This window comes from Atractosteus spatula, chromosome 6 (genome assembly GCF_055471065.1).
Source record: "Atractosteus spatula isolate fAtrSpa1 chromosome 6, fAtrSpa1.hap1, whole genome shotgun sequence".
In the NCBI taxonomy this organism is placed as follows: Eukaryota; Metazoa; Chordata; class Actinopteri; order Semionotiformes; family Lepisosteidae; genus Atractosteus; species Atractosteus spatula.
Window position 1 is genome coordinate 47,310,013 of NC_142711.1, and position 26,830 is coordinate 47,336,842.

At 40.5% G+C, this 26,830-nt stretch overlaps 1 protein-coding gene across 6 annotated transcripts in view; it reads left to right on the forward strand.

Annotated features, from left to right (window-relative positions):
- The window catches only part of mllt10 (MLLT10 histone lysine methyltransferase DOT1L cofactor), a 111,917-nt gene that overhangs the window by 24,331 nt on the left and 60,756 nt on the right, over positions 1 to 26,830 (forward strand). For 3 of the 6 annotated variants that reach the window (XM_088918383.1, XM_088918382.1, XM_088918384.1), the window contains 5 exons: positions 4,672 to 4,791; positions 9,597 to 9,651; positions 20,778 to 20,887; positions 25,953 to 26,056; positions 26,272 to 26,365. In XM_088918383.1, coding sequence (XP_088774509.1) covers positions 4,672 to 4,791; positions 9,597 to 9,651; positions 20,778 to 20,887; positions 25,953 to 26,056; positions 26,272 to 26,365 — 483 coding nt within the window. The remainder of the gene's footprint in view (positions 1 to 4,671; positions 4,792 to 9,596; positions 9,652 to 20,777; positions 20,888 to 25,952; positions 26,057 to 26,271; positions 26,366 to 26,830) is intronic. The other 3 variants (XM_088918385.1, XM_088918386.1, XM_088918387.1) reach the window with 2 other exon arrangements.

Sequence of the window (26,830 nt, forward strand, 5' to 3'; positions counted from 1 at the left end):
TCCTTTGTAATTTGTTAACATTGTAGAATAAAAAAACCAAACATTCCTGTAATAGGATTACATCCAAATGAGATTGCATGCTTGCTTATCTTTTAAGTGTGCCAGCATTTTATTTGTAAAGATTTGCTTTCTCATCAAAGTAACTGGATTTTCCTTAGGTCTTTCATATTTCAGAGCTGAATTCTTTGCAGTGAGTGAGTGTTTCTGGAATTTTAATGTTATTTGGGCTCATCTTTGGTCGTGAGTCCACATGCTGCTGTAGAAACGTGTTCTAAAAAAGTTTTGATTATGAATGTGTTTTTCCCTTTTTTTTGGGAAGTTAAGGGTTTCTCATGACATGAAAGCAGTTAGGTGGAAAAACTGTGAATGATTGCAAGAATATGCCATGGTTGGTTACTTTCATTCATCTTTTGTTCTAAGCCCGGGACGTTTTTTGCATTGTTGTAGGCAGTTGTAATTCACAGTAAGCAAGTTATGTGGTAGTGTTGGTACAGTAGCTACTCTAGAGGGTTTTATAGGTGAATAAAGGGTCTGTTGAGACCATGCTTTCCCTGACCTGCGATTTCTTATTGAAAAATTGGGTAATATACTGCAGAAAGTAATCCCAGTCATACATCAGTTTGTTGTTAATGCCTGAGGGACACAATTGTAAAATATCTCCAGTAGGCACAGCTGTATGCACCCAGCATGAAAATGGAATGACATTCCTTATGAGAAAATTCCCATGCTGTGCATTGCTCAGAGATCCAGAAGTAAGCCCCATGAACGCCAAGGATTTCCTGGTTTCCAAAAAGTTTTTTTTTTAACTCGGATGCTCTTAGCGCCAAGTGCCAGATAGATTCTGCGTAGCTGCGAAGCGTTGATAAACCTTCCGTTATTCAAGAATAAATCTCCCGCAATGTGGGTTTAATCATCTCCTGAACACGCCAAGCACAAGCCATCAACAGTATATGACCTAGCTTATCTCAAAATTAATTTCTTTAGCATGTTCTTGATCCATTAAGAGTCCCGTAGTGGTTCTCATCTTTAGGTGAGGGGAGAGATGAAGGTGGCCATCATAGCTTGTACTCGGATGAGATTGACATAACGTGTACATTTTCTCACCAGGAGATGCGAGTATTCAAAACTTTAGCATTCTCATGGAAGATTATAACATTCACTGGACTTTATTATGTGGCTATTGGGACAACTATTTGGTGTTTATTATGGTATTTGGCCCAAAGCCTGTGTGCTTTCATTAAGAGAACATCTCTTGCCAAGCCCGATGCCTCCTACATTTGCTGTCAGTTTATTTAAGTTTATCCCTAAAACATTTGTCTCTATTAGCTTCTTCCTCTCTTTACTGTCATAGCCTGCCTTTGAAAAGTTACTTCTTTTTAATCACATTTTAAAAGATTGAGAAAGGAAGAGAGGCCGTCAAGCCCTCTTGTGCTTTTCTAAGTCATTTTTTTGTGGTCCAAGGAATTGGCAGTTAGGTAGCCAGGTAGTTTGTTGAAGACATGCTTCCTGTTGGCAGTTCCTCTCTTGTTTGTCTTTGCGTTATTGTCGATCATCTCCAACTCAGCCCAACAGACTTCCTCAGGAAGTGAATAGCAGGGATGAGGTACATTGAGTAGTTAAGAGAATTAATGTCAACTGCACAAAAGAAACATTAATTTGCTCAGTCTGGAGAAACTGCTGGGGTTCATTTAGTTGCAGTCAGCCTAGGGTTTTTTTTTTTAAAGATGGTTTTCCAAATTGAGTGAAGTGGTTGACGGTACTGTATGCCATTAATGTATATTGAAATTGTCTTGGGTTTCATTTTCCCTTCAGCTGTGCGACCAGTAATTTGTTGCTGCTGCAGTTTATCAAAGGAGTTTGAGAAAACTACCCTGACCATAATGCGCTTTTAATTTGCTCTGTACTGTTTTTGGCCGGTATGTTACAGATTTACTGACAAGCGATTTAAAAAAGGGAAAAAAAAAAAGAAGACGGTCGTAATGTGGCGATTGAAGTTGTCTTCCTCCGTGGCTTTTTCCAGTTAAAATATTTTGACAAAACAGAAGCTCGGTTGTTGAACTAACTGGGCGCTGGAAGTACCAGCCGTGTGACTGGAATGTTTGTGTGATCAGAATGGACAGGGACGCCTCTCTGTCTTAGGGCAAGGGAAGATTGCTGTGATCACGTGGAGCTAGCTGTTGGCACGACCCGCTGTAGAGGGGGGGGGGGGATAATGCAGGCAATTTTTCAGAAATTGAAAAGATGCCAAAATGTTGTCTTCCAGTGAAGTCCCCGTGTGTGCTATTGTATTGATTTGTTGCAGCTTAGTTCAGTACCAGCCTGACTAAGAGATGTATTGCTCCAAAGTAACTTCCATTCCGTTTGGCAATAGTGGCGTCCCTGTTTGGATCAGTATGAGCTGGGCTATTTTCAAGTGATTTTTCACTAGCTTTGGCTTAGTGATAAAACTGAGCAACAGATTTATACAATGAACATATTTATCCTATATGGACAAAAGATCTTAAACGGTTAGGTTAAAGAGCGCTTGGAAAACCGTATCCAGTGATTACCTTGGATTGCTGTGTCCATCCAGCTTTGCTTTGTTAATCCTGCAGTGGGCTGTCTTTTAAATACTTTCTTTCCGTATGCTCTGACAGTAGCCAACTTCTTAAAATGTCAGCGGATGGGCTGCTGTTCTCAATGTGAACTGGATTGCACAAGCTGCTCTTCTCAATCATTGTGTTCCAAAGCGGCTGTGGAAATGAATTGTGGAAAGGATTCGGAGTTGAAGCCTAACAGTTGGAGGATACCATATCTCTGTCAGGCTCTTTCACGAGCAGGATCGATAGCTATACTGTCCAGGATTCTGGTTGTCAGAATCTTAATACTGTACAGCTATAGCCAGCATGTATCTGAGAAAGATTAATGATGCCAGGTTTGCGTGCGTGAGTAACCTAGGGTGTAGTGCTTGAGTTAAGATAAATGCAGTGTTGATCTGGACAGAGGGTTGATGGATAAGATTTTATATTGGGTATGCTCGAGGACATAGTCACTCATTAAAGGATAAAAATTTTGCTTTAGCCATGCTGTTAAACGGGGGGGGGGGAACGATTTCTACGATTGAAAGTGCCCAGTGAAAAAGCCCTAGCGTGTGACAGCTGTATTTACATTTTCTGTGAGATTGCTTTGCAAAGGCATTCTGTACCCCTTCGATGACGGCAACTGTTGTTTATACTTTTTATCAAAATTTAAAGGCTCACTTTGATCCCTTTTATAGGGAAACGTAAGTTGCTCAAAATTGCAAAGGAAGATCCAAAACTAAAGTATTTTGATTTGTCAGGTTCGTTTACTCCCCTGAGTCAGTAAAAGCCTCTATCAACTTCACAAACCAGGATAGTTTAGTGTTTGCCTATTCGTCTTCACGAACTTACTCACGGCCTGTCAGATGCGTTGGGGATTTTTGGAGAGCTTGGAAGACTTTCAACAGATTGGCATTCTAGGCAGAACTTTGCGGTATTAGAGTGTCCTGGATAAGTCACAGTGTGGATCTGTTGACTGGGTGTTGCACTGTATTGGACCTAACACTTTGCAGATGTTGCCAGATATTTGCAGCGTTGCTTAAATAATCTGTTAGCAGCTCCAGGTGGGATTGGAGGTCTGCTGCTGTGTTCAGGTTTATGAAGTCCTGAACATTTTCTAGAATCCCAGCCGTTGAAAACTGTTGCTCTTTCAACGTCAACGTCCTGGTGGTGTTCCTAATTGTGTAACCTGGCAAATTACTTTTTTTTGTCCATTTGATGTGTGTAATAAAATAACACAATATTTGATATTTGATATGTTGGTGCTGTATTTTTGTTTTATCCTGTTAATTGTGGTTAAGATAACTGTGACTGTTTTGGCCAAAAGCACAGTAGTTTGAAAATGTGCAAAGCTTGAGGTTTTGTGCCTGTGAACTAATTGACATTTGCCATAGCAAAGGGGTTACAATTCCATTAATCAGAGTGGGACATCATTGGAATCCCTCCCTAAGGCAATATTTGTGAGTGGTAAAAGATAAATGGTTAAAACTTAACTCTTAAGAAAATCATGTCACCACCAACCTGAACTGCAAATGAGAGCGTTGGTTAGGTAGAATTAGGTTTTGGAATTTGACGTTGGATAAGAATTTTAGTTGCAAAAATTTAATATGCTCCCTTAAATGTTTTGATTACTGCTTTTAAAAAACATGCTTGGCAAAGTTTTCATCTAGAAGGATGATTGTGTGATCAATATAAATGATCTAGTGCCTCTAGGTCTTTTTGTTTTCTGCCATTTGTATTCCCTACACTTCTAAAAATTTTCTTATGACCCAAGAAATACCAAAAAAGAACCCCTTTCCCTGCCAGAGTGCTGAAAATAACTGATTATTTTCATATTTAATGCAAAGTTCAAAGCTTAGTGTGAAACTTGGTGACAGTGGACCTAGACTTCAGAGGCCATCTGGAAACAGAATTGTGTCATGTTGCAGGAACATGTTGAAGGCGTGATGGCGTTCTTTGAGAATCTAGCCTCATTCTCCCAGTGTAGTTTAAAGCCCGTCCATCTTTAGCCAGTAAGTGTGCAGGGAGGTTCTGCCGAGGCGAAGTTAAGATTCAGCGTACTAAAAAGGCCTCCTGTGTGTTTCATGTGCCACGCCCCACCCTTGTGCTTAAGATAAAGGGTTGGAAAGGAAGAAAGTCAAGTCTGCAATCCCCAGATGGAGGAGGAAGATCTGCTATCCGTGACGCTGAAGAAGAGGGACTTGCCAAAAGCTTAAAAACATTGAATATATGGGTATGTGGCCTGTCTGTAAGACATGTTCTTCATGTATACCAGTAGTAAGTGAAACGATAGCTACCGGAGTCCAGTACAAGTTTAAAAGAAATGTCTTGATAAAATTACCATTCATTTTTCTTTGGTAATGAGGCTGAAGTTTCAAGTACTGTTTGCTTGAGTTAAAGCCCTGTATAAGAAGGCCTTTTTATTAAGTTAACCAGTCATGTAGATAGTATGTTTTTAGTTTTTGAAAGTGCTGTAAGACTGATTTCCTGTATCATTTTCTGATTTTCTAAGACAAGTATGACACAGGGTCATCCTTTTCTTTTTTGTTTGTACTGTGAAAAAAAATCCACAATGTTTGACCTTTTTTTTTTAAAACATGGCTCGCCATTGCAGAGCACATTGTTCCATTTCAGATTTTTTTTTCTGCAGACAGAAAGAGTGCTTTTAAATGTAAAAACCTGGTTGCAGATGTGCTCAGGATGAGGTTATAAGTTTCAAATATGTTTTAGTCTACACCAGATGTTAAGTAGGAGAACAAGTGTGAAGTGTGAATCGGATACCATCATTGTTGGAAGCACTGTGCTTGAAGTAGGTCGTTTTTGAAGCTCTGGACTAACTGGAGAAACAAGTTAAGTCTGAACAAGCAAGCAGATCAATTAGCACTAGAGATTTAAATCTCTGCTGCAGTGGGAACTGGTCCAGCATGTTCCTCCAGGCACAGGCTGAAGAAAAATTTGGCCTGAGGTTGAGCTATTTTAAATGTGGCCTAATTATTGGCTTAATCAGAATGATTCATGTACTTTTTCTCCCAATTATTAGTTATTTGAATGGAATATTTCTTTCGAACCTTCAACTTTAAAACATTTGGAACCGTTTGTTCTGAGAGGTTAAGTAATTGGATCACAGCTTGGGGGCACAGCTCCAGTCCTGCAGGACGAGCAGGTTTGTGGTTTTCTTTGGACCCGAGTCCCAATTGAAACTCATTATTTTCGTAACTGGACAAGTTAAAACCTTTCCTTGTTCTAAGAAATATGAGATTCAAAGAGATCTATTAAACCTTCTGGATAGAGGCCTTTGAGGACCAGAGTTGCCCCCTCCCTGCAAGTTGGAACGAAAACCTTGTATCTTCGGGCTATTGAGAATGACACAACTTGGTCAGCAGTTTCTCTTTTCACCACCCTAGTGGCTCCCAGTGAAGATAATGGAAACAAGGTGATCTGAAATCAGTTTCTGTGCAACTTGTAATATGATTTAATATAAGCCAAGCTGTTAGATAAACCTTGGCACACCTCTGCGATTGTCTTTCCGCTATGTAGTTCACATAATTAAACGCTGCTCAGTGGTGCCATTTCAGAATTATCAATGAACATGACCCACTAAACTGATTGGAATTTGCTTTATATTGAAAGCAATTAAGTGTAATTATCTTTAATAAATGACTATACCTTGGTTAGTGACCAGAAATGTACACTTGAATGCATCCATATGAACTGTTAATTATGAGCCTGGCGTAAAGAGACCTCCTTCTCAAGTTTCATTTGCAGCTATGTGCTGTATTTCAAGCAAGCTATCATGCCAGCACATTCTTGCATTTTCACCAACTATCAATGCCCCCCCGGGCCAGATGACTACCCCTGGTAACTTCAAGATGAAGTGTAAGCAGACTCAGCAGTAAGGAGGACTCAGGGTAATGTAGAACAGCCGCCACCTTCACACACATGAAGGTGAGCTACATTTCGAGCAGCCTTTTCCCTGCATCTCCAACTCTTTGGAATATAAAATGAAATTGTATTTTAATTATGCATGCATGTTATGGAGACAAATAAAGTCCTCAGATTTTTGCATATTGGCTAAATGTTCCTGATGCCCTTTTGATGAATTGATCAGTCATGACAGACTGTGATGCACTTGAGTGACTTAACTGCTGCCTCACAATTAATTGCCTCATTAGTGAAAATTGAGTGGGGCAAAGGTGATGGGGGCGATTCTGTTGAAAATCCAGAACAACAGGAACTAATATGCCACACATCAAGAGAACAATGCCTTTTGAGCCATTAAAGTTGGAAGCTGGACTGCACTTAGGTAGATTAATCACAATTGGAGCCTTGTCTTTAACGATGAATCAGGGTTTTGTGATGGACATCAGAGAGCACGGAAGCTGAATGATGCAATAATTAGTGTATACCACCGCCCAATCGATGAGGAGGCCAGATAGTGATGGCTGGGGTGAGGGTTTCTTGTCACTATAGATCTCCCTCTGTCGTGATTGGTAGCTGCATGGCAGTACATTGATCAAGTCCTGGGACCTTGCTTGCTGCCCTTCTGTAGGTTCTTGCTGAAATTGTATTTCAATAAGGCAATATATATATCCTAATGTTACATAAGCAACGACTGCTTTCTTGAGAGATGGCATGGTCTTGCCGTGGACACCTTGCTAGCAAACCATGGGCTCCATTTATTATTTTGGATGACCAGGGACAATGTGTGACATCTTGAGCTCAGAGACGATGAAGAGGCACCTGCTGCAGGCACTCGGAGAGGAATGGGGCAGAATCCCAAAGCCTTTTCTGCGACCTCGTATAAAGTAGGCTTTTCGTGTATCCTGTGTCTTTCACTGCAGGCCCCCTCCTGATGGCAGGTGTTAATCTAGATGCATTTACCCCTGTCATTTCTGGTCTATAAATCCTAATGCAATTTAAGAGGTTTAAAATCGTCACTGTTCCTGGTTTGGGATTCCTAGGGGCGATCTCCTAATCACACCTATTCTCGTTGGATCACTATTGCCAGTTTGCAACCATTTTTTCCACGTAAGATATGAGTTGAAGCAACCTCATGCCAAAACCACAGCTGTCCACCCTCACTGCTGACCGTCATGTCTGTCCCGGCCACGGGACCTCACAAACCAGCTTATTCTGGATTTTTTTTTTTGCCTAGTCCCTTCAGCAGCTGTCATGCGTGAAAGATTCAAGACTGCTGATTTCTGTGCAGCCCTCAGACTGCTCACATGCCTGCTCACAGCCAGCTCAGCTATCGCCTTGTGCCTGACGACTGCCCGTCTCAGGTCACTGTTGCTTCTGCTTGCACTGAAATTCCAGGAGTGGACAGTTCTAGTCGTGACGTGCTTATTTTATCATCACTCGTCACTGTATTGCTAATTTTAAGAAGGATGCTATGTTGGCTCACAAGAGATTCAAGGGGTATCATGTTGCAGATAGCGTCCTCTTAAGCTGCCAGCAGATAATCTGTAGCGTAGTTCTGTGAGCCGATGTTGTGAGCATTGTAACAGATAATGTAGCCAACATGCTGGTAGCTTTTTTTTAACACTTTCTGGGCTACAACAAAATATCGGGATAGCAATCAGTGAGCTTGTCTGTACTGGGGCTACAGGTCACAATTCTGGGTACCTGTCTCTGCTTTGCTCACACTCCTCAGTTGTTCCGAAGGTATGAATGAAATTGTGTAATTGTGTCGACACCTCACCAGCTTACTTATCTGACACCAAAAGCTCTACGACACTGGTTTAATCTTTCCTGGTTCAGGTGCCCATTTTCGAATATAGTGCAGTTCTTCACACCTGAGAATGTTCTCTCTCGCAGTTCTAAAGAGCTTATAGTCCACCCCAATTATAGACTCAATTTGAATTGTACTTTCCGTTCTTAGTTGGTATTTTTTCGGATTTTGAAATGAGTAGGCATTAACGGTTTGTGGCTATTTTTTGGTATACCTGGATATTGCAGTTGTAGTTTTAGCTGGCTGCCGATGCTGTAATATAGTACTCATGAAAATCACTCAAGGTCTGAGATCTAGAAAAACTTTGTGTGAAAATAGCGTTCCTTATTATGAGGTGAGCTGGTAAGTTACATAGTTAATAGTTTATAAGCACATGTGCCTTAACGTTCTTTATAAATTGTCATCTGAAATGAACTTTTATTAAAACCTGATTTAGAGCTCATATAAAACATTAATATAAGCGGTTTACAGGGTGGATAGGATTCTTTTCCTCTACTGTGGAATTTCTCAGGTTATCAGCATTACAAGTGTTTAGATCACTCATTATTATCCTGTACTGTTGTAAAACGAAGTGCCATCTGCCCTTTGTTTTTCCTGTCTGACGGCTTTGTCTTCAAGTAAAAGTTAATATTTAATAATAATAATAACTTACACTTATATAGCGCTTTTCTGGACACTCCACTCAAAGCGCTTCACAGGCAACGGGGACTCCCCTTCACCACCACCAGTCTAGCCCTCACCTGGATGATACAACGGCAGCCACAGTGCACCAGTACGCTCACCACACATCAGCTATTGGTGGGGAGGAGAACAGAGTAATGAAGCCAATTCGTAGATGGGGAATATTAGGAGGCCATGATTGGTAAAGGCCAATGGGAAATTTGGCCGGGACACCAGGGTTACACCCCTTCACTGAGGGGCGAGGGGCAACATTTCACAAAATTGCCACATTTCGCTGCTGAGGTCTTCTGGTCTGTTTGAACTTTATCTAGTTTTCAGTGGAATTTGCTATCTATTAAGTTCCGTTGTTACTGAACGTAACAAGTTGCTTCTGCTTTTTAAGCTCCGGCCCAGCAGTTGTTCCGCCCGTTACACCTAGAAAAAAAAATCGAAACTTGGAGCGCGAAAGCCGAAGCTCAGTGTCTCTCGCAGGTTTTAATTGCCTCTGTTTTTCATCCCTTAATGCTGGAAGAGTGCAATACGCGAAGTACAGCAAACTAGGCAGTGGAAGGTTTTTTCGGATGTGTTTGATATGCAACGAATTTTTTAAGACTGGAATCATAATGCCTTGGCTCTCTTCATTTCAGAGGTGTGAGCTCTGTCCCCATAAGGATGGTGCCCTCAAGAGGACAGACAATGGAGGTAGGTAGTGTTGCTTATCCATCCATTTTCTTCCGACTTGATCCAATACAGGGGCGCGGGGGGAACCAGATCTCGGGAAGCGGTAGATGCAAGGTAGGAGGAGGAATATAGTAGAGGAGTCTATTGCCATATGTACATGTACTGTGGAATTCTTCTTTGCGCTGATCTCTCGGGACATGCACAGTACAGCAGACGACACCACACCATGGAGACAGTACATTACCAGCATAATAAAGAATAACAACCAGATAATAACGACCATAATAAATCATAACAACCAGAACAATAAATATGTAGTAGTGGGGGAAAAAAAAACATGGTAGAAGAAGCAAAAAGTGCACAGTGCAGACGTGCCTTGAGTCTGAGGTAGCTGTTAAGGATGCACGTTGCAGTACGGTAGAAGCTGTTTTTAAGCCCAGTGTCCATACTTTAATAGTGCAGTGCCACTTGCCAGAGCGCAGCGGGGAGAACAGTCTGTGGCCGGGCAGGTTGGGATCCTGCTTTATTGCAACAGCGGATGGTGTGAATCTCCCCGATGGATGGCAAATCACATCCCATAATCCTTTGTGCCGTTGCTACAACCCTTTGTAGTGGGTCTTCATCATGCAAAGGCAGGATGCACCCTGAACAGGGACGGAGAGCACACCCAGACACCGACACTCTCGCAAAAGGGCCAGTTTTCCAAAAAGCCACCAGTATGTCTTTGGACCGTGGAAGGAAACCGGAACACCCGGAGGATACCCACGCAAACCCAGGGAGAACATGCAAACTCCACACTGCGGTCCAAGAATTAAATCCAGGTCACCAGCACTGGGGGACAGCAACTACCAGTGACCACTACACCACTGTGCTGCCCTTCAGTGTCTTTTTTTATCAGTCTGAAAACAGGAGTCCAACCCCTTTCAGTACAATGGGAATGGCTTAACTTAAGTGCATGTCCTGATATTTATGAGTATTTAAATGCTTAAAAGGGGTTGTACTTTAGAATCTCTATTCTTCAGATAAAAATATTTTCTCTGTAGATCTGTGTAGTAAGAAAGTGTGTAATACTGCAGATTTACTTAATTACGTTCCTAAAACAATTTACTGTTCAAGTAAAACAAGAAAACATGCTGTCTCTAATTGAAATGCTGCGTGCATTTGAGTTGATGTTTTAACAGAATGTCACCTTCAGCAATTCATAATTAAATGATATATAGCAAATTTGATTGAGTTGAAATGTACTAAAAAAGGTTTTAAACTGTAGTTTAAAACAATTAAGTGGAATGCTTAAATGCACTTATTTTAGGAACAAAGGTATTTAGCCTTAGCCAGTTACTTTGTTGCAGTCTTATAATATAATGTTAGTACTTGAGAAGTTATCATTTGTGTACACTTGAGCTCCCTGGTAGACTGTATGGAATCTGTTATGGAAAGCTGTTTTTTCCTTAATGGTAGCAGGGCAGGCCTAAATGTAAAAATGTTGGCAGGACAGGATTAACTCCTGTCATTCTAGGGAAAAACAGGATCAACAAAATGTTTTTATTTTAAGAACTTAATTTACTCAACAGGAAAACTTTCGGAACTAAGTTCGCAATTCTGCACTACGATATTTTAACAAGTTCTCTACCCAGGTTACCTGAAAGTCATGAAAGTTGAGTATTTCCTCTCTTCTTAAAAGATTTACAAATATGCAGCACAAGAGTCCTCTTTACTTTCCAGAAGAAGTCTGTAACACTGGTTTTCAGTACCTTTTGACTAAGTATTGAGATGAAATAATAAATGAATCCAGTAGTGTCTACATTTCTATTTAACACTGCAGTTCTTTTGGACCTGTGCCATCATAGTTATAACTATTTAATCTACATAGTAGCAGAAATATCATTTAAGGTTTTGTGATGTTTTAATAATGTCAGGAATAATGCATTAGTCCCTGAAATAGGACGTCCTTAGGTCTGTCCTTGTTGTATAACGCCACGGGTGCAGGGCTGAGCTGACATACAGAACTGTACATAGGATGTGGCAATGATAGCAGCTGAGCTTAGTGCCAGGGAAACATCTGCTTGTTTTATTTGTTTTCCCTTAACTTGACCCGCACTGTGACACAGTCAGCCCTGTCTCAGATTGTTGTTGCTTTTTGCTAATGAATTTTATGGTGGGGAGGGAGGGCAGCATACTCATGTGAGCACTAAAACCCTCTTTTAGAATGCCCTACTTTCACAGCTGGGTGGGACTGAAGCATAGGGTTGTGGAGTGTCATCTTCCCACCCCTCACAGTTCAGCAAGAGGTCAGTGCAGTTGGGAGCTCAGGGGGATCTCTGTAACACCGCTGCATGAGTAAATCACAGCTGTGGAGAAGGGTTTTCTTGTTTGTTTTTGACCATTATATTGACTCCTTTGTAGCGCCTGTTTATTAACTCGCCACATTTCCTAATGTGCTGTTTCTGGTAGGACTTTTTTTTTTACCGTGTCAAAGATTGTAATCATCTTTAAATTGCTGCTTACATGGTCATGGGACATAGGGATAAGTCCGGAGGCTGTTTCACACCATTTATGGCTCACGAAATATGGGTAAGGAGAGCTCAGAAATACCAAAGTATGTCTGTACGTTTTGTGTGTATTTGAGTTGACACAGGCGGGACTCTGTTTTTTGCATACTAACTTTATTTTCCAGACCCCAGATGCCTTCAAAAATCTTGGCTCGAGGAGAGGAAATTAAGTGGCCCCTTATAATAAGTGTGTTGTTGTTTTGAGAGGTTTTCCTGAAACAGAATAATGAAAACCATGTTTGATTCTGGACTGTGTTGGGGTTTTTTTAATATCCCTTATGATCCCGTTTTTAATTATGCTAATAGATCTGTCTTATGTATGTGCTACATACGTTTTTTAGCTTGCTGTACATTAAACCTCTGTGCTAAAACCACAAACATTTGTTTTCAGCAAAGATTTTCAAATGGTTTGATTCAGTCAATTAATCAATCAATCAAAGTTAATTTGTCAAGTGCACAACAATAGTGTGCAGCAGGAGTTGCTGGCAATGAAATGTCTTTTCTATGAGCTCACCGGGGGGGGTCACAAAATTAAGGTTACAAAATAAGGTTCCATAATAATAGATAATAATGTAATAGAAATTGAATAAAATAAACTCAGACAAAACTATATATAATAGAGCTACTGCGTGTCCATGGTGTATGCAATATATTATGTCCAAGTAGTGCAGTATGCCTAATACAATGAAAACTGTATGTCCATGTAGTCATTACAGGTGATTTGCTGAAGGAGCTGCAGGTTGGCTATTTAGCAGTCTTATCACCTAGAGGTAGAAGCTGTTCCGTAATCTGTTGGACTTGGACCGAATGCTTCGGTACCGTTTACTGGACGGTAGAAGAGAAAACCGTTTGTGACTGGGATGACTGGGGTCCTTGAGAATGGACCTGGACTTCTTAAGACATCTAGCCGAGTAGATATACTGGTTGTTTGGTAGCTCACAGCCAAACATCCAGGATATCTGGGATTCCCCTGCACAGTTAACACGCAAAGTTATTTTCAAAGCAACGGTAGACTAATATTAAGCTATTTGAGCTCTGTTTTTGTGAGCTGAAGATGAGCCAAAGGTGAGGAAAGAAGAAGATTTTGTGGTGTTTTCTGTGCTGTTTTGTCACAGCTTTTCCTGAGACTCTAATTTGCATTTACCGTTTTTGTGATTTAAGCAGATCAGTGAAGTGTCACAACTCTGTTGTGAAGTAATTATAGAAGCAGCATATGCACAGTATATATAGTGCAAAGTACATGATATACTATTGGTTTGTTTTTAATGTGAAATAGTGTCTAATGCTATGTTGTTGACTTGGAATGATGTGACTGGTTGCTTGACAGCCACTTTTATTGTGCCAAACCGCAATAAATTTCCCCATGTCAAAATAGGCAGTAATAGAATTAGTCTGAAATTTGTGGTGAGCACTCGCACAGCGTTTGGCTTGGCAAATAAAGCTTCTCCTGTTGGCGGACTTCAACTGGACCTCAACTTTCAAGCAGTGCCATACGCAAGACCCTGAAGAAAGTCCGGGAAACTGGTACTGTTGACAATAGAAATTGTCTAGGAAGAAAACCCTAGCGATCCCAAAATTATGTGAAATTCCTCTGGCCAACTTGTGGTGAGCGGTGATCCAGTACAGATCTTGCAACTCGCCTTCCTGCACGTGTGAGTGTCAAAATTTTGTTTAAGAACAGCAAGAGACCCAAAACTCCGACTTCAAACATTGTGCTAAATATTTGTCAGTTTCACTTCTGCATTTCAGCAGACTGCTTAAATAATTTGAACCACTTGTAACTCAATTTTGAAATGCATTTGCCCAGAGGAATACTTTCATTTTTTGAACTGCTTTTTTTATTCAGCTTACTGTATATTTTAACTTTTATCATGTTGCAGGGTAAGAGGTCCATGTTTTAATGCATCTGTATAGCGGTAGAATTTCATTTCTTAAACCGCAGTAGTTGTGTAATGTAGAGTTCAGTGGAGCTACTTAGTGTGTCTCATCCAAGAGAATCCCACGGCATTTTACACCTAGGAGGGGATATCGTTCAAGCACCGCTGAGGTGCAGCAGTACCACTTCACAGAAGATCGGGTGAAGTGAGACATTACTTCACTGGTTGCATTAAGGGAGACTTATGCTTAAGCCAAATGTGCCAGCGCAGAGTACAATTTGGCCTGGTTAACACCCCTGTTCTTTAGCAACAGCGCCATGGAATCTTTAATGGCAAGTAGTCGGGATCTTGGTTTAATCTCTCATCCAAAGGGTGACGCGTCCTACAGCACAGTGTTTTGCTATACTGATTTGCTGCCCCTTATGTAATCGTTATTCATTTTCAGAAGCACTATTTAAAATTCATGTTTGTGTCCAGTAAAAGTCACTCATCTTATTTTAAAGTTGTCTCTTACCTTCCAAGATAAATGCGTGGTTAAGCAATGAAGCATTTTTGGAAAATCCAAAGAGTTACGTTTCAGGGCTGAACTAGACCCAATGTGAAAAGCAGGATTTGTTTGACAGTGCATAGCAAACACATGTCAGTAATGTATATAATGTTGTGTATTGTAGCAGGTAGCTCAGAAGAGTAGGTTTTTCAAGTGCCTAGGACTGATTTCAGCCCCAGAGAACTGTCAGGCCGTTGCCTGGCTTTATAATCCGAAAGATGGGAGCTGTGATCAGACGAGCCGCTGGACGTGTGTCTTATTCGGTTGCTGTGGCCCAGGGTAGAGGGAGTAAGGTGGCGGCACTTTGACAGAGCCCAAGGGGATAGAAGCAGCCAAATCCTTGTCCACAGAAAGCATTTTTAATAAAAATTCCTTACACTTATATAGCGCTTTTCTGGACACTCCACTCAAAGCGCTGGTCCCACTAACACCTCTTCCAGCAGCAACCTTAGCTTTCCCAGGAGGCCTCCCATCCAGGTACTGACCAGGCTCACACCTGCTGAGCTCCAGTGGGTAGCCAGTTGTGAGTTGCAGGGCGATATGGCTGCTGGCAAATATTTTCCTGGCTGTTTGCCAAAAATCGCTGGCAAACTTAAATAGTCCGACAGCAGATTCAAGTAGCACATTTCTCTTATTTATTGTGCAACACCTGTCTTTCACTGTATTCTACCAAAAACACATTTGGGGAAAGAAGGGCCCTGTAATTTACCGCATACGTTAACTTTTAAAGAGTGTGGTGTTTCCTGTAACTGAATGAACGGCTAGTAAGTAGCAATATAAATGTGATTTAAGACTTTTGGGTGAACAGTCTCATTTTTTTGTACCTTCTCCGCTTTATAACCTTATTTCTCATTCATCCTTAAAAGCTTTGTCAATGAGAGTATGTTATTTGGAAAATGTTTTCATAATTATCTTGGATTTATGTGGTTACATTAGAAGCTGTCCTTTCTTGGATTACAACCAACCTGAATTCGCTCAGACAGAGCTGGAAAGCTGGAAAGATTTCTTTTAATCTGCCCGTGTTGATGCCAGTGTCTTCAGGGGGGAAAAAGAGCAATTCATGTTCAGGGCCTAACCAAAGTTAATTCCCCCCCGTTCAGCACTGTTTGGGAAGGGTGTTTTTCAAACTTGTGAATCTGTGCAAAGTGCAAGTTCAAACCACAAATGCCATAGAGAAGGCAAATAATATAGCGTTCTGTAAAATTGGCTTAAATCAAAAACTGTTTCCACCCAACAGAATTCCAAACTTTTGAACTTAACCAGGAGCAATTTAATAACTTATTTGGCTGCCATTTGTGTCCCTAGCAACTTACAGTTGTGCACGTTTAGAGAGGTAGGCACGTTACTGAATCTAAATCACTGTACACAAGGAGATGGTGGAAGAGTCCCATTTGGGATTTGAACACAGAAACTACCAGTGGACTACATGTCCAGAAAGTTCTAACCATTGCTCCTCAGTGCCAAGTCCTATAAGTTCAACAAAGGGTATCTTGGTACATTTGAAAATATTGGGAAATATCTTCAGTGGCTTTATTAGTAATAGTATGTTCAAGGTTGGAAAATGAAGTGGAAGCAAAGTCTTCATTGCTGTTTCAGCATTTACATTATTTAATGTATTTAGGAGTGTGCATGAAAAAGTTACAAATTCTTTGCAGGTAGTGAGCAAACTATTTATCAACCTATTGGTACACTTCTTTCTTGAAAGAAAGAGTAAGCTAATCAACTCAAAACTAAAATGTATGCACATTTAACTTAAAATTAGTTGAATTGCAAATGGGCTAAAATGATTTATATCAAATATGTGAAAGCTCTGTTGTCTGTTGGTTTAAATGTACCGATTGTTAGAAGAATTGGACCTTAGCTGGACAGGTGTTAAAAGGGATAGCAGTACTTTGCCACAGTAATTTGAGGTGTTTCAGTTCAGTGTTTGTAGAAGATTTGCTCTTTATTTTAAACTTTATTTTAAAGGGTGTCGTAAGCCCACTTTTGAAAGTATGGTTGACACATTAAAGACTGACATTGTTTCTTTCTTGAGTGTTGGTTCTATTTTCTCGACAGTCTATCATTGGAAGGCAACTACTGAGATAGTTTTTTTTCTAATCTGCTGCCAAAATAAGAGTACTGGCTGGAAAATCAGTAAACCGTCTGGCAGATAGTCAGACATGCTGTTTTTCTGTGCTGGTGGTCGGTGTCGGATTCTCACAGAGGTTTCTCGCTGTCCGCCAATTTGGCGATAAGCCAGCGAATGGCGGAGTCTTGTTTTGTGTTCAGTTTTAAAAGCTTGACTGGGGATCTACTCATGCTCTTGAAGTCTTGGCGCGAAGCTAAAGTAAAAGTCAGCTTGCCCTCCTGTCTTTTAGTATCTGATTTTGCAGTGAATAGTGATTTATTTTTTCTGTTGCGGTTTGCGCCAGTGCGATTAAGGATTGTTGCCGGTTTATGGCAAACAAATGAAGTCTTGTTCGATCTGCCTTGACATGACGGCGAGGCCTGCACTGAGCAACAAGTTCCATTTTGTAAGGTAACAGAATGGTGCGAGTGCAACAAATACCTTTCTTTCAACTTATTTGGTCAGAGCTCAGTTTTATCACCCAATACACTTACACGCCAGGACGAGTGAGCTTTCGGCCTGGTGGAGAGCCATGCGTGCTTGCTTTTGAGAACGCTAGAACGGTTGAATTGAATTAACTAGATGACGTCATAAGGCTGTTTGTGTATTTATTTACGAGTACGTGCATTGTCAACAAGTTGCTATAACCATTCATGTGACATTCAGACTCTCTGATCTGTCAGATTCTCACAGAGGTTTCTCGCTGTCAGAGAGGCCATCGTTTTTAAGTCAAGCTGATTAATACATGCCACCAATAAAGCAGGCTTAAAATAACTTTAAAAACAGCAATTGGAAAAACGGACGAACCCCTCAATCGTGTTTGTGTGGTAATATAAATTTGTTGTCATGTCAGATTTAATGTTGGGATGCTGGTCATACAGGATCGTTTAACATCTCTGCTACCGAGACGTCAGTGAGGGGGTTCTGTGTTTTATCCACTGTTAACTTCAGCCCTGTCCGGTTTTGATCTGGGTCCCGTCTGGATCTTTTCAGACATCTTGGTGACTCGGCCGATTTTCTTCCATCAGCGTCTTGTCTAGCGCCGTCGTACTTTTTTACTCGGTTAACCAAGCATTTAATTGCTGAAATCAATTGCTCCGCAGTACGGCGCAAATAGCTGCAGCAGAGCTTTGTTCAGGTCTTACACCACTGACCAGGGGCCAGGCAGATAAGGTTGTTAGTAGGCGCACCATTAAAAAGGTACAAATGACTGATTCTGCCCCAGAGAGACGCAGCTTTTTTTCTACAGTCGTAAGTGATGGCTTTGTTATTGATGTCTGTGGAAATGTAAATTGGGTAATCCTAATTGGTAGGTAAAAACGGTTTTTACAAAAACTGAGGGGACGTAAGTGATGCAGTATGTTTACACAGTAGCAGATTAAATTACTGCATCACTATAATAAGATCTGCAGCTCCAGCTAGAGGGGGCCATCATGATGCATCCATCAAGGATTCCTGAAATGTTAAAGAGCACACCCACATCATTAGGATAAGGGCTAGGTAAGTTCATGCCCACCTCAAAGTGGTTTTCAGTGTATGGAGAAACAAAGTTTTGGTTTTTTGCTTGACAGAAGGGTTCTTGAATGAAATGCATTGCCAACATTATTTACACACCACCGTAAGAAAATGATTCTCAAGTACAAAGTCCTTGATCTGAGAGCTGCTCGTTCCATCATCTGTGTCTGTGCTGAAGGAGACATTTGTGTACTGGATATGTTTTCTTGATCTGTTCCCCTGTTTAGATTCTGTATGCCAAAACGTTTCACATTTCATAGATACTATGCTGATAATTTTTTAGAAATATAGCAATGGCTCAATTGGAGATTTCAGGCTTCTAAGACTTCCCCTAGGGCAGCTGTAAAAGAAGATCTTATGACCAAAATTCCAATGAAAATTGCATAATGAGTAAGGCAAGTCCGAATTGTAAACGTCTAGCTAGCTTTAGGCTAAAGTTGGCTTTGTGAATAGCATAGCAGGGTACAGTCTTTTTGCCAGGAAGCCTGCGGTCTGAAGGAAGGACACAATTTTTGAGTGCCATGCAGTACAGCATCCCCCCGCCCGCCACTCTGCATTCACACAGGTGCATAGCACCCGCTCGGTGCATATGTTAAGTTTGAGCCCACCTTCTCCTTTTGTTTGCCTTTACCTTTTCAATTCTGGCTACTCTATGACCGAGATGGGAGGACATTCTTAATGGGAAAGCAATATCCCAGTCACAAGCACCCGTTGAGGAGTATGGAACTGACCAAACAAAATCTCAGACCCCATGTGGGGTTTGCAACAAAGCGCCTAAGTGACACTGCAAACAGCTTTTGCTTTGTGGCCAGTGGTTCTAATGCTAACTGTTACATCTGAAGCAAACGCAAAATAGTGCATCACTCAGACATCACCATCCCTACTGTCATGCATAGTTCTGCTTCTCATCAGCAGGTTGATGGGTAGATAGAGCAAAGTTCTGGCGAGTCTTGGAGGAAAACCTGCTTCAGGTCTAGAACGAGGACAAAAATTCGCCATTTAGCAGAACAATGATTCAAAGCACAAGGTCCAAGCGAAACTAGAGTGACTTAAGAACAAGTGCCCCAGTCAAAGCCCTCACTTGAATCCTGTTAAGAATCTGTGGGAAGACACAAGCTGCTGTCCGTAAGATATGGGTTATGATAGGTCCCAGGGGTTTTGAGAGTGCTTGAGCACATTTGCCCAGCAGAATGGACAAAAAGTGCAGCAAGCTGTTGTGCAAGGTTGATAGAGACTTACCCAAAAAGACCCGAGTTTCTGCCAGACGTGCTTCCACCAAATATTGAGTTTTTGAGTCTGAATCAACATTTAATTTTTTTTTAATGCATCCCTTTGTAATTTCACAAAGTGGGGCATTGTAAGAAGTGTCTTTTACAAAGCACAATAAATCGTGTAAGCTTTTTAAGATGTTTCTATTGTGTTGTGGTAAAATGAACTTTTTCAGGAATGTTTTTAAAATGCTAATGTACCAGTGCAGTGGGTTCAGTGGGTTAAATCTGGGTAAAGAGTAAGGACAAAACGCTTTATCATCTTTGTTTGCCGTTGGCTTAATGTCACACACCGATCGTGTTAACCGTCACAGTGGTTTTTTGTCTCAGCATTGAAATTGTATTAAAAACTCGGCAAAAGGAAGGAAACCATATTTTTTATGGCGCTAGATGGTATGCAACTTGTTATGGTGACACCACATGGTCTGTACTTTTGAAAACGATACTTCGGTGTTTAGTTCCGTTGCTGTAATTCTAAGCCTTGTCATATAAATTGTATTCCCAATGTATTTATTGTAGGGAAGAGTAGTGGTTAGCGTTGCTGCCTCACAGTGCTGGGGCCCTGTGTCCAAATTCTGGGGTGCTATCTGTGTGGAGTTTGCATGTTCTCCACATGTTCCCATGGGTTTCCTCTGGGTACTCTGGTTTTCCTCCACAGTCCAAAAAGATACTGGTAGGTTAACAAGCTTCTAGGAAAAATTGTCCCTGGTGTGAGTGTGTGTCTGGGTTTGTGTCTGTGTGTGTACCCGATGATGGACTCGGGTCCTGCCTTGCGCCTGTTGCTTGCTGGGATAGGCTTCGGCATCCCCACAACCCTGAATTTGATAAAGTGGCTCGAAGATGGATAGATGTATTTATTGGAATAAAAATACTTTTTTGTTATTCTAGAAATTGAGTACAGTTTTTTTTTTGCTGATATGTGCTGCAGCAACACACCACACAATCGCATTCAGAACTAAGCAGCTTAAATTTGAAAGGTTGAGGTTTTGATGGGAATGAAGATTAACATAAATTCTCAGCCATGGCTCTTCTTTTTGTCTGTGGCAGCTCAGGAAATAGTTTTTTAGGCGTCCCTGCCACATCTGGGCTGTGGTTTCAAAAGAGGTTTAATTTCTAGCGCGGTTCGTCCACATTTCATGTGGAATAACACAACAGCTGCTTGTTTTGCCTTTTTGGTTTCTTTAAAAAAAAACAACAACAAAGCATATTTGGCTTCAGTTTGAATTTTGCAGAGTAGTTTAACAATGAATAATGGTTTAAATGTGACTCTTTTCTCTGCAGGTTGGGCCCATGTTGTTTGTGCACTATACATTCCCGAAGTGGAGTTCGCAAACGTTTCCACCATGGAGCCTATTGTGTTGCAGTCTGTTCCCCACGAGCGATACAACAAGGTAAATCTTGCGACACCTTAATCAAAGAGGAGGCTTTGAACTACTACTCTTTGTACCTGTTAAAATAGTCATCATTTTTTGTGGTAGTTTATTCATCTGCTTTTGTTTTATGACTTTGTTTCTGTTGGTCTTTTAGCTTAAGTTTAAATTGCTGTGGTCCAGTCTGGGGGCTCCTGAGTGGCACAAGCAGATTAGTCATTCACTCAGAACCCAGGCTGGACCATCCTGTCAAGATGCTGCTAGTTCAAGCCTGAGACAGACCGCTGGCTGAGTGTGACTAGAGTTCTCCAAGTGGTGGCACACAACAGCGTTGTGACCACCTTGTATCTTTGTATCCGACCTAGGAAGCCAATTAAAGTTGGGTCTGGTTTTGTACTGGGATGGGACACCTTTAAGGACAACAGCAAAGCATGTGTGAAAGGTATTGGTATGCACATAGATGATCCTCTTCTGTCTGGACCAGAATTTTCAAAAGCGAGTGTCCTGTTATTGTACTCGGGACAATACTATACATCAGATTAGGCATTAACTGGGGTCCGTTAATGATTCCATGGTCCACGTTCATAAGATTGGAAATGTTAACCTCTTAGTCCTGGATAGATTCCTCTTTATGCTTGTTATCTATGCAATACTTTTCATTTAATTTAGCTGAAGCAATTTCTGACTTCCACACCTGATCTGCTATCTAGTAAAGCTGTAGGTCTGTAATGGCTGCCACTTTACCTAGTTTTGTGCTTTTTTTGTGCTCTTGAAAATGTCAAGTATTTTTTGTAGCAAACTAATATATTTTACTAATCTATCATATGTCTTACTCATTTATAGGATCTTTTATTTATGTAGATGATATATATATATCCTAGTAACAAGTACATATGAATGCGTTAGAAGATATGTGGAAACGTATGTGGAAACGTATACAAGTTGGTGAAAATATACTTTATACGAGAGACCTGAATCTCCTTATGTGTAGGGAAATGGGTTTGAGGGAAAGGATGGTGACAACAGTCATCTTCTGTTTAGGAAAGGAGACAGTTGGTCTCTCTAGTTGCGAAGAGCAGCCCTGTATGGAGAACACTGGGGTCAGCAGATCAGCCATCATGATAAACACATGTATTTCATCCTGGTTTGATAATAAAGGAATAAATACAGTCGTTAGTAGGAGTTAACCAATTAAGATTTACCAGTCTTGTCGGATTACCCGACCATATTGTCCGATACTGAAGCAGATATCTGATATTTAGTATTATTGCACGTAAGGTACTTTAAATTTCTGAAATAAAATTCAAACCACGGGTAATAATTACAACTGGAGTTGTTATTATATGGATAGAAAAACCTAAAGTTCAAAAAGAATGTATCTAGCCAGCAAAGTAAAACTGTAATGTTTAATTAAAACTTGTATTAATTTAAGACTGAAACTGTTCACATGTAAACAGCATTATTAACTTCACCACAAAAAAGTCTACACAAAAACTGTGCTACGTTTTATTGCAAACTTCTTCCTAACAAATTTGCCACTAGAAAGCAGCTTTCGGCTTCAAAAAACAATACCAGTATGCCCACAAGCAGTACAGATTAAGACAGAAAGTACTATGGAAAGAAATTGAAGTGGCATATTTTGCCGTAGTAATCATTTTCACTATATTAATAAGTGAACCTGAACAGTTCTGGCAAACGCAATGCCGGACATAAAGCTTCCGAGCATGTTGGACTGATGAGGCTCCGGACAAGACAAGACTTGGGAAAACTGACGATTATTTAGAGCTCTAAATCCTATCCTCTAATTAAATGGGTGGAAATGTCCTCTGACACAGGATCTTCACAGTCATTCCTATGCGTGTTTTTGCATTTGAAACTTCAGTGTCGTTTCTCTTCTTCCCTGTCCTTTCTCTTTTTTCTTTACCCATCTTGAGGATGCTAAATTAAGCGGGATGACGACCCTTGAGGCTATGTATGAAATTTTTGTTGCGGTCTTTACCAGTGTTACTTCCATGCCCAGTTTGTCCAACACGTGGTTTGCGGCACCAATGGGCTTAAATTCCAGACTAGAGATAATTGATTCTTACGATAATTGTGATGTTTTTTCGTTGCCCTCCCATTGCTTTTTAAAAACGTCACCAGTCTTGATGGTGGTTTTTGAAAAAAGATCCATTGATTTAGTCATAACCACCATCTGCTAGGGCTTCTGGCTTGTACTTTGGTACCTTCAGCTACCCAACCACGTCATTGTGGCTGATATCCTTTCGAGAAACTGGTGAAGGAGATCCTTGGATCGATTCGCTCTTGAGAGAACCCAAATGTTAGATGGGTGAAATGGCCTTCTTTCATTTGGAGTCTTCCAGAATCTGCGACTGACTCTGTATTTTCAAAAGAAAGCACAAAATAACCTGAAACTTCTAGCTGTTTTCACTTCAGCTTCTTTCATGGGGGATATGATAGCTGCAAAGAAGAAGACAGACTTTTTCCCCGCTTGTGGATGTTTGTCGTCTAGTGTCTGTCACGTAGCGCACGAAACATAACACTCCAGGTCCAGTGTTTGGGTTGTACTGGGTTTTTCCATGTTTTCTAACTAGTGCAGCTTTAACGCATAATCTGTCAAATTATCGTAATTTACAAATGATCTTGTAAAAGTAAAAACTGAATTGTTGCCCATCCATTTTTTAGACTGTACACTATTATTTATATTAGATGTTAATGGCACACTGCCCACTACATAATCATTTTCTTACTCTTTATACCACAAAACATTGTATGCACCAAGAGACAAAAAATATTGGAACACATTATCAGCTAGAATGAAATTGTGTGACAGTAATAAAATTATACTTGTATAATTACCAGTCTAGTAGCTAGCCTACATATTTGTACATCCCCAGCTCTAGAATATTTGAAAGTTTTTTATGGATTTGTTTGTGTTACATGAAAATTAGTTATATTGATGCTCAGTTTATTTAGCACTTGATAGTGAATAATTTGTGGTTCAAGCCAAAAAATGTGTCAGTACAGTATAGTTCTATGTATATGATGTTAATGATGGGATGACGCACCATGCGTTCAGAAGAGAAGTTTTCTTGAAGTAGTTTACTTCGCAGTGGTCTCCTGTCGACAAATAAACGGATTTCTCCAGCAGCTGTGTTCTATGAGTTTGGATATTTACAATAGATGTCTTAATAGGAAAGAGAGGTTTTATTAAAGCATCACCTGTTCATTCTCCATCATGTGATTTTCTCCTTAAGAAACTGCACAGTGTTGTTGGAGCCACTACACCAGTTTCCCACTGGTCACAGTGAAGAGATTCTCTGGAAAAACCTGTTGTCGTCATGGAGGAAATCCAAGTCTGGAATGGGCTCAGTCTCCCCTTCATAACTCTCCCGTGGTTATCCACATGCCTATAGCTAGTGCAGTCTGTACTTGGCACCTGCTGTTTAGCTTCTAATTGTTTAGGTTTTGGGTTAGTGTTTGCGGTAGGATTGCGTGTAGCGAGATGTAGCTGCTGCAGTATCTCCAAATACTCCACAGATTTTAAGTGGGTGACTGTAGAACAATGTGAGTAACAGAAGCTGTTATGTCCCATAGGGGCTATAAGGAGTGGTCCTTAACAGGGTTAACACTTGGTTTGTTCTTCATTTTTTTTTTTTAGCACATCCCTAAATATCCTGTTGTTTGAGAGATTCTCAAGGTGGTAATCTCAACATTTCATTAGGGATCAATTGGAATCTATATATCGGAACATTAGATTGAAATAATACTTGTGTGTTGTGTTGTACATAATACAGAAAATCCAGGTATCAAGTACATCAAAAGTAAGAAATAATCAAAGGGGTAAGAAATGTGGAGCATTGTAACAACTGATATGGTCTTGCAGTTGAGAAGAAATGTTTAGAAAATACCTTAGCAAAAGTGGCACCCTTGCTTTCTCGTTTATACAGAATTGTGCAGTTACTTCTACTTAACAGCCACCAGTTTTTATTGGTTGATATCAAGACCCGGTTTAAATCATCTTTATTGATCGATGAATGATATGTAGTTTTTTTTTTACTTATGAAACCTAGATATTGAAATGCCATATATCCTTTTGCCCATGACTAATTTTGTCTGCAGTGTTCCCACTTTGTGGCCTAGCCCGTCCCAGGTTACTGCTAGAAGTGGCATTGGTGGACCAGTAGGTGGCACTCGTTCCTTTGGACCCGAATGTCCCAGCAGATGCCCCAGTCTGGTGACAAGGAACACAGTGCTGTAGGAGGTGCCATTCCTTGGATGAGACTTTTATCCGACTTCCAGTCTGTGGTCCAGAATTATCCCATGGCACTATTAGAGAGGGTAGGGATTAAAAGAACTTTGGCCTTGAAAAAGATGGCGTCAGTGAAGTTCCCTCTAGACTGGTGATGGATTTTTCCTGTCTCTATCTGATCTGCTGTGTAGTGACAATGCTGGCACAGAATGGCTGACAAACATCCCCCAAGTGAGTGTTGTACTTCGCTGGTGGATGAATGACTCATCTCCTATGTTTAAAGCAATTTGGAGTCATTTAGGGTGAAAAGCGCTATATAAACGGAAGAAGGTATTGACTAATTATTACTGTCTAAAAGTGTATTTGTGTGGTTAAAAATTTGGTAAAGTCTGTACTGGCTTGTTCCATCTTAAATGTCACGTGCTTGTATCGGAATGCACAAAGAGTCTGACTAAATTTTACTTGGAGAGTTTTTCATTTGTTTCTGATATTAGCCATAACTGTTTTGCAAAATGTTAATCTCACGCTTGAATTGCTTTTGAATTCTTTCCAATGTAGAGGCAAAGCATTTGGACTGCTTATAGCTAAGACATTTGTGTTATAACCAAATTAAAACAGCATGCATTTTACAGATAAGCCAATCGTGTAACTTCTTATGCCTAGCCACAGACATTATATTCGATTTTTTTCAGCTGCTACAGTAGAAGGAAAAATGGGCAAAAGGGGTTTAAGATCTCCGGAGGCTCTCCAGATTGATTTTAAACCCACTGGTATTTGTGATGCTTATTTCTGACGGGGGTTAATTTTAACTTTTTTCTCCTTGGTGTTTTTTAGACATGCTACATTTGTGAAGAACAGGGCAGAGAAAGCAAAGCTGCAACAGGAGCATGTATGAATTGCAACAAACATGGGTGTAGACAGGCTTTTCATGTAACATGGTGAGTCGAAAATCCGTTTTCCCACTAATACAATGAGGAATCATTACATTGTGGTGGTGGGTGTTCGGTGTTGAATTAAATATCGAGCTGTTTAAACATGGTTCTGTTTATGTTCTGGATTTCCGGAACAAAATAACTTAGCTGTCTTAGCTCTTTGGTATCTGCCTTTTTTACTGCGCTTTTTTGCCTCGAATAATTCTCTTTCTCAATTTTAGCGCACAGTTTGCTGGGCTGCTTTGTGAGGAACAAGGCTCAGATGCAGACAATGTGAAGTACTGTGGCTACTGCAAGTACCATTACAGCAAACTGGTAAGAACCTCTAGTTTTGTAAACTGCACCAATTACGGGGGCCCTGCTATTTTATGATACTGCGACAGAAATTGTGAGGTGAAATTGAATAAACGGCAAAAATGTAGACTTTCTTTTTATCAACAGCCTTTGCTGAGGAGCAGATTTTTTATTTGTGCTGCATTTGGCTGCCTTTTTGAGCAAATATGTTTGTGTATGAAGAAAGAAAACGCAGCGTTTCGGCTGTGGAGCCTTCTTCGGGTGTAAGATGTCAGTAGGAAGGTGGTGTAACATAAGGAGAGATTATGTAGCCCACAGAAGTAAGTGAAGCACCAGGGCTTTGACGAAAAGCAGCATTTAATTTAATTAAAAATCTAATTTGTTCAGATTTTGATGAAATTTGTCAAAGATTGACAGAACCCACGTGTTCTCTTTGTGTCTGTATGAAAACGTTTTTAGACGAATAGTGCTGATGTGGGGGAGGTC